Raw genomic sequence first — 8,330 nt, forward strand, 5'->3', positions numbered from 1 at the left:
ATGATTGAGGTGGATCTGGAGGTGGGTCTGATGGCAGCTGAAGCCATCGTGGCCGTGGAGGAGGAGGTGAAGAAGACGGGCACCTCGTCGTCGTCGTCGCCCTCGAGGGGCTGGAGGATTTATGTGGCTCTTCTGGCCATCGGACTGTGTGCTGCTGCCGCCATCTTCTTCTCTGTCCACGACCAGGTGAGCCCCCCAAGGCCGCACATTATATTATATTGCCTGCTGCTGCACATTTTGAAAAACATCTGCGAAGTGCTTCAAAACACAGTTTGGTGTTTGATGAGATAATTGAATGAATTGAGTAGTAAAGATTGAATGAATGCATTATAATTTGTTTGTAACCACAGTGTAGTAGAGTTTGATGGTGTAATTGGTGGGACATTAAAATAGTCATAATAATCGTTAACAATTTCTTTCTTTCCTTTTTAGTCCTCAATGCTGTCAACTCAGAAAGAAGGAGAATCTGAAGGAAATGAAGGTGAGATTTACTTCCCGATTGAGCTTTCATGACCAGTTCTGTATTAGGCAGCTTGTCACATTGTTCACTGCATTTCAAGTTAAGTGATGCCTTTCCGGTTCCTAAAATGTTTCTCTTTGTCTTTCCTTCCTCCACAGACCTCAGACACACTTTAAGATCAATCCAGGACCATCACAAAACCAAGGGAGCCATTCATTTAGTAGGTGAGTGACTGAGCTGTGTGAGGGTCACAAAGCCTATTTGTTGGGAAGGAGTTGGCACTGGGACAGGGTACATAGTAAAAAAAATGCAGTGTTAATTCAACAATTAGAGAGTCAATTCAAATATCTTGTATAGTGTATTTGGTTCCATAGAGTACCATTCTTTTTTTTCACAGTGTGTGCCCCTGCACCATTAGCTTGTCAACATGTCCAAATGCAATGCTGATTTGGATAACAATACAGGACTACAAAAGTAGCTTTTCATAAATTTGTGAAATAGTACTGACTGGCTTAGTTCAAGTTTGCAAATCAAGATAGCATGCAAAGACATTGTGCAAACTTACACTTTTCAAAAACACAAAAGCAACCATACTTACATGTATACATGATGTACAGTGCAGTATATTCTTTAAGCTTTCAGTACAGTACACTTAGTTGACGCTTTCATCCAAAGCGACTTACAGTTATTTAGACACAGGGTATTGGTTACAGTCCCTGGAGCAGTGTGGGGTTAGGTGCCTTGCTCAAGGGCACCTCATGTGGAGTGTGGTAGGGAGTGGAAGGGTGAGATTTGAACCCACTGATCTAAAGCCCATCTCCTTCACATAAGGCCACGGCAGCCCAATTCTTAACAACTCTATCTTCTGTTTTCAGGAAACTATAACAAGGAGTCACAGCTTTTGCACTGGGAAGATGATGCAGACCAAGCTTTTTCAGTTCCTAAGATGGGTGGACTGAAACTTGAGGACAACAAAATTGTCATCCCCAAGAATGGCCTGTACTTCGTCTACAGCCAAGTGTCCTTCATAGTGAATTGCGTTGTCAGCCAAAATGATGACCAACCCCTGAAGAACATGCTGGAGCATATTGTTTTCCGCAAGTCAACCACACTGCCGCAGCGCGGGGAGCTGTTGCATGCAAGGCACACCACCTGTGAGAAGGTGGTGAAGGAGGGCAAGGACGAAGGCCAACGCTGGTACACCACCGTTAACGTGGGGGCCGTTTTCAAACTGAACGCAGGAGACAAGCTCTTCACCGACACAGAGCCCTTGGAAGGAGCCAGTGTAGATGATGCGAGTGGACAGACCTTTTTCGGAGCCTTTGCACTCTGAAAACATATGCATGTTTGTGTGTGTGTGTGTGCGTGTGTGTGTGTGTGTATGTGTGTGTGTGTGTGTGTGTGTGTGTGTGTGTGTGTGTGTGTGTGTGTGTGTGTGTGTGTGTGTGTCTGTGTGTGTGTGCGCGCGTGTGTGCGAGTGCGTGCGCGCGTGCCAAGGCCCATGCCGTACAAGAAATGTGTTTTATGTTAAAACAATGTTTTTTTTTAAACAACTGTGTATCTACATTAGGTGACATCCAAGTTCACTGCTGTTTGCAGTGCATGTATTTGTGCGTTTACTGCAGTACTGTACAGAGGACAGTTAGCAGGGCGTAAATGGCAGCACCTTATGAATGTAAAGTTATCACTGTGCATCACTACTTGAGACTACTACTGATTGTTAATGATGACAGTTCAATTCAAAATGAACAAACTGTCTCTGATGAGTTATTGCTTTTCGATCTTGATGTTATTTATTTATTGCAATGATCTGTAATTTATATGTTATTTATATATTTGTATTTTTATGTGTGAAGTTTTTGACCCTATTTATTTATATTTATTATAATGTTGTCATTATTTATTTATTTAAAATAAAATGTCAATTCCAGTTCTTTGAAGTGCATGTGTTGTGTAAATTGGGAAAGATAGACAGACCGGCAATCCTATTACTATACAAAATACAATAGTGCCCTCAAAGGGCTCCCTGTAAGTGCCCCCCCCCCCCCCCCCACCAATGTCCTTTAAAAAAAGAAAAAAAGAAGAAAAAGAATACAATGCTGCCAATGGGCAAATATTCTTTTGACCCCCACCCCCCAAAAAAAGAGGAGGGAGAGAGGCTGAATATGTTTTCTTTTAGCCCATCCACTAAGACAATGTCTTGCCTACACTCTCACATTAAATAAGGAGTTACTAAGCACAGTGTTAATTCAACACTTACAGTACTTTGGTAGCAAATACAATCTAGAATAATCTAGATTAATCTAACAAACATTTTTTACAGTGTATCCTTATCACACCAGTTCCAGTATCCCCTTACACGTTTAATCACGTTCTATCCCAATGTGAGTCTGCCCCACACATTTGTTATTCATTAATTCCCACACATCCCCTTGCAGAATGCTCATGTTACATACAGTCAGGGCTTTAAATTAACACCAGCGAACTGGCCAAATGCTAGTGACATTTGAGTTGGGCTCGTAGAAAAGACCAACTAGCCATTTTAACCCATTAAGGAGTGTGTGTTTGGCTAGTATGGTAAGATTACTGTAACATCTACCAGCCATTTTACCTGGTGATGAAAAAAGTTCATTTAGAGCCCTGCATCTGCATGCAGTCCTGGTTGGGAATCACTGCACTGCTCCAAAGTCCACACCTGACTGTGAGTCAAGTCATCTTGACAATCCCATCACCAACAGCACATTTGGTCTTGGCTGATTAATTTCAGTCATTAGAAATGGCCTTCCTACGCTAACGTCGGCTACATTGTGAGCCAAAGCAGTCCTAGTCATTCTGAAGTCCTAGTCATTCTGAATGTTCAGAAATGCAGAAATTTAAGTTCAGAAATGTATAAATTATTGACTCTTGTGTGCCTGGTGATCTTAGATGGCTTGGGGCGTCATGTCCCCAGTGACTTAAGAGCTGTGTTTCTCATTTCCTTCAACAGGACTGTGTTCAGACATCGTCACATGGTTATTTGTGTGTTGCAATGGTGGACGTCTTTTGGAAAGTTTGTGGCATTTGTGCTCACATGACATTTAATGCAGAGACAGAGTGACATGACATATGACAATTGTCCATCTTCCCAAGGGCATTGCAGGGGGGCCAGACTAGTGATTTCAGCGGAAGTTAAAGCAAAAGGCCAAGTGAATCCACTATCACAGGCTGCTGCGTTGTTATGACAATGCCAATCTACAGAAAATGGGAACAATATAGAGCAATGTTGAAGTGAATTTACTGTAGCTTGGGCAAAGAACTGGTGACAGCTACCAGTATCCACAACACAAAATAAATTGAAGCAGTGATCAAATAATAATTCTATTTCTGTGATTCAAGGGAGATGTGAATAGAAAACAACACAGGGTGACTATAAACTGTGAAAAACCTTTCTTGAAGGTATTTTTTGAAATAGAGCAAGTAGCCTTTTTGCAATCACAGCTGAAAGACTCCGAAATATTTGTATTTAAAATATCCCAATCTCAATTATTACTAAACAAGACAAAACATGAGCACAACACAAGAAAGTACGGTCTTCTATTTGTTATTATAGTATTACAGTATCAGATAATAGCATGATAAGGGAAATGTTCAATGAGCATTGATTTATTTGCATAAGGCTTTTTTGTGTGATGCACTGCAAACATGGAAACAAATGTAAGGGTCATACTCATTTCTACAAGCCCATAAAGGCACCTTGTGATTAGACAGCCTTCAATCGGTCTAGCATGGTGGGGGATATTGGTGATGTCTAGTTCTGCATAGCCTATGTTAAGGTCTATTTTTAGCAACTGGAATATCTGGTCAGAGTACGAGGGAATCCCCCCTTGATGTAGTTTTGAGGAGAAAGTGAGTATGCAGATTTTCCAAAGTGAAGTTGGCCCCTTCGCACTCCTTAACTAGAGGTGACCAGCACACCCCCCCACCACCACCACCACACACACACACACACACACAAATCCCATGACCACACACTGACACCCACACACATTAATCCTTTCACTGAAGCGGTGTGCCCCCTCCCACACAGACACAGACACACAGACATGACCATCCAACAGTCACACACATCAATCATCATGTGTATGCCTTCGTGTGATGGAGGAGTGCACGGCACGCACACAGACACTCACACACACATATGCTGTGCTTGAAGACATGAGCTTGTTCCTCTCTCTCTCTGCACCCCCCTCCCCCCATGAACTTGCACTCTCTCTGCCACCCCCCCCCCCCCAACCCCCAGAAGGTTCCTGATCCTACATGGAGAGACCTCAAGAACCATTTCTGTTGTGTCCATGGAGAGGGAGGCTCTTTCGTCCTTTTTTTCTTTCCTCTCAGCGCAGTTTCTGATGGTTGGTTTCCATTCGTAGAGCAGTTTCCTGCCTAGTGATTCTCTTGCTTGTGGTTGGCTGAGGGGGGTGCGTAGGGGAAGTCCCATGCAGGCAGCGAGAGCATTCTGTGATGCTTTTCACAGCCACCACCGCCACTAGCATCAGCCCCCCCACCCACACACACAGCAAAACAACCAACACACCACACCCTCCCACGCAGCCACGTATAACGCATGCACACATGCGCACAAACACGCACGCACGCACACACACACACGCACAAGCACACATGCACACACACACACACACACACAAACACGCACACACACTCAACTCCTACATGCAACATTTAAACATTTGCAGAAGTGAGAGTCAGGCCGTCAATAGGGGGGACTTAACACAAATAAAACCACAAAAGCACATTATTGTCCATTTGGTTATCAAGGAAGTACGCTCTGCCAAATATGACTGAGGCAATACAAAGAATTCAGTCACGGCACAAAAAGTCTCAGTACAAAAACATTTTATTGATTCACCAAATGAGAACTACAGGAACCACATTTTTCACACTGTCTGTAGATTAAACATCTAAAGCAGTCAATATAAATATCTTTTCTTCCTCTTTAATAGTGTGAGAATACAGTTGTATACTTCAGTGTTTTGTTTAAAGAATACATTTATCATGTACATACATATAATTTACAATTTGTGCATGTCATTATTGATACAAACATCAATATCTATTGTCAGACAGCAAAACTGAAACAGGGGGCGGTGATCGGAACAAGTTTGTGAGCTGATGCCTGTTGAAAATGGCTGTCGATGGGTCAGCTCAATGAACAACCAAACTCTTGTCAGATGCATCACTCCCAGTTTAAGAAGGCAAAAACTCCACCCTATGTGTTTGACCCAAAATATTTGTGTACAGTTTAACCACCAGGCTCAAGCGTTTTGATTCTGAAAATGTACTTTCTAAGCTTTCCAACAATGTCCCACACAGAACATCTGGTAATATTCTAAAGATTTTGCCATTTGAAAGTGTGCAGATGCTAAGATCCAATGGAAGAAAAAAAACTTTTACTAAGATTCACACAGAATGACTTGAGCCTCGTGACACATTTTCTAAACCATCTGACCACACAAATTGTGACAGAGACAGTTGGGTTAATTAGTTCAGTGAATCCCATTTGTCATTGAAGTCACCCTAAACAGTTTGCGTGAGTTGAGCCTTGCCCACAACAATATTCCTTTCGGAAAATCTACAACAGCATCCCCTCGCAGTTTCAACGTTTTTCATTCCATAACACCAAGAGTCAAATTAAATCTCCTGCAGTATTAAATCATTTTCTTCTGACAATTTTTTTTTTTTACAAACCTCATTCGGGACAGTCAGTCAAAAATTATATGTAACAATTTCTGACATCAGGCCGCAACAGTGGTCGGGACAGTCACCATTCACCTCATAATGACTCATTTATATATTGGCTGACTCATGAAGGTGATCAATTAACATGAAATTATTACTTTGTGCCCCTTTAAATCACCTACATTAAGTGAACATGCAGAGGGAATACTTGGGAAGATTTTTGCTCTCTGAAGGCTGCTACTTTCTGCCTCTATGAGCTGCTTGGTCAAAATGAGCTGGCCATAGGCTGTTAACAGCGCTAACCCAAACCATTACACTAACCACTGACGAAGTAGGGTTTGTAGTGGAGCTCAACCAGTAGGCCATATCGACAGAAGACAGAGATGCCTCTGACCATCACTGGTAATGGTGGCCTAGTACATATATTGCACCATTTGAATTTGGTACAATACAATTTTAAACTGAGGGGGAAGTTTAAGCAGATGCACCGTCTCACAGGGAACCACTTTGATCGTGACTGTTTGGCAGCACACTGTTTAGTATTTTATAAAAAAAAAACAGCTTCCTTCCACCAAGAGCAGCACAATAGTGGTGGTGGTGGTGGGGGGGGTGTTATGACAATGTCACAGTTCCCTTGTGATGCTTCCCTAGAGAGTTTTGTGTGAAACTAGTGCCACTAGGTTCTGAAATTATTAGTCTCTAACCACACGTCGAGATGATTACCTCATACCCCGACTAACATAATGGTTACCCAACACGTGTAAACAGACTGGAACACACTCTGCACCCCGCCACCACAGAGAGCAAAGCCAAGACGGAGCAAATAGCATTAAAAACCAGCCGTGTGACGCCGTCTAGGCTTGGTGTTCCTAAGCCGTGGTTAAGAGGAGAGGGCGTTTTGAAAGTTCACGCTCCCTGAAATTGTTCGTGTCATCGAATCAGTCAAGCTCGAGCTTGAGCATTAGCGAAACCAACGTCTCACCTATTTTCGGCCTGCTGTGCAGGCGCTGTAAACCGCCGGTGGGTGTCTCTTGCCACCGCAAGGCATCTCCAGCTCTGATCTGAAACCAAATGGCAGGCTGTCAGTCACTTTGACATGCTCCGATGTCAAACTTGACAAACTTGACGGAAGGAGTAATCAAACGTTACTCTCCACCATCCTCCTCCATGACTCCATACTGCTACTTTCGGGCGCCATTTGGGGCTGCCCCCTTGCACGGGTGAGGCATAAATGCAATTTCGCTGCGAGCAGTGTGTAGTGTGCACTTATGTGCTGTGGAGTGCTGTGTCACAATGACAATGGGAGAATGGGTTTCCCAGTTGATTTCACCCCATCGGCACTGCATGGTTACGGTTTCCAACGGGTTTCTGGGACTGCGGTTAGCATTCTTCTTGATTACAGAGTTTTGTTAATTGCATCTTCACAGTCTATATCTACACTTACTGGTCTGCATCAACTAAATGGCTGGCCATCACTGACGCTTTGTCCGATGTTACACCATCGGGGAATTGAATGGTTATGGTTTCCAATAAGTATCTGCTGGGACTGTGGTTCAAAGCCATCAGAGCTTTAAACTCTTATGACATGGCGCCTCTTATACATTTTTTGTTACCAGAATAGCAATGACCAAGTCATGCTTTATTACTAAAGGTGTAATGTCGTAGTAGTGCAGTATTATGGTAGTAAAGTCAATGGCTATTACGGAGTTCCACTGGTGGAATGTTGTGCGGCATGAAGCCGCCACAGCTTCAGAATGAATAAAGGGGGAAACATTCTCCGTGATTACAGAGTTTTGTTAATTGCTTGTTAGTCTTGTCTCCACTCACTGGTTTAGAGTCAGTGTGGAACCACATACAAATGGACACACATAGTGGCATCCTGTGATTGATCTTGAAAGTAAAATGATGGTGCACAGATTTGAAAAGGATCGTTTGCACAGTGACACAGGAAAACCCAAAAGAAACAAGAGTGGGAGTCACTGCAACCGAATGCCACTGCACAACGCAACACTCTCTGCAGAGGCATAAGTGTGTGTGTGTGTGTGTGTGTGTGTGTGTGTGTGTGTGTGTGTGTGTGTGTGTGTGTGTGTGTGTGTGTGTGTGTGTGTGTAGCCATAAGTGTGTGTGTGTGTGTGTG

At 43.1% G+C, this 8,330-nt stretch overlaps 1 protein-coding gene across 1 annotated transcript; it reads left to right on the forward strand.

Moving 5' to 3' along the window:
• Positions 1 to 1,793, forward strand: tnfa (tumor necrosis factor a (TNF superfamily, member 2)). The gene is made up of 3 exons (XM_063186133.1): positions 1 to 186; positions 433 to 481; positions 1,336 to 1,793. The coding sequence occupies exons 1-3, from the start codon at positions 1 to 3 to the stop codon at positions 1,791 to 1,793; spliced, it is 693 nt and encodes a 230-aa protein (XP_063042203.1).
• The last annotated feature ends 6,537 nt before the right edge of the window (positions 1,794 to 8,330 follow it).

Source organism: Engraulis encrasicolus, chromosome 20 (genome assembly GCF_034702125.1).
Source record: "Engraulis encrasicolus isolate BLACKSEA-1 chromosome 20, IST_EnEncr_1.0, whole genome shotgun sequence".
Taxonomy (NCBI): Eukaryota; Metazoa; Chordata; class Actinopteri; order Clupeiformes; family Engraulidae; genus Engraulis; species Engraulis encrasicolus.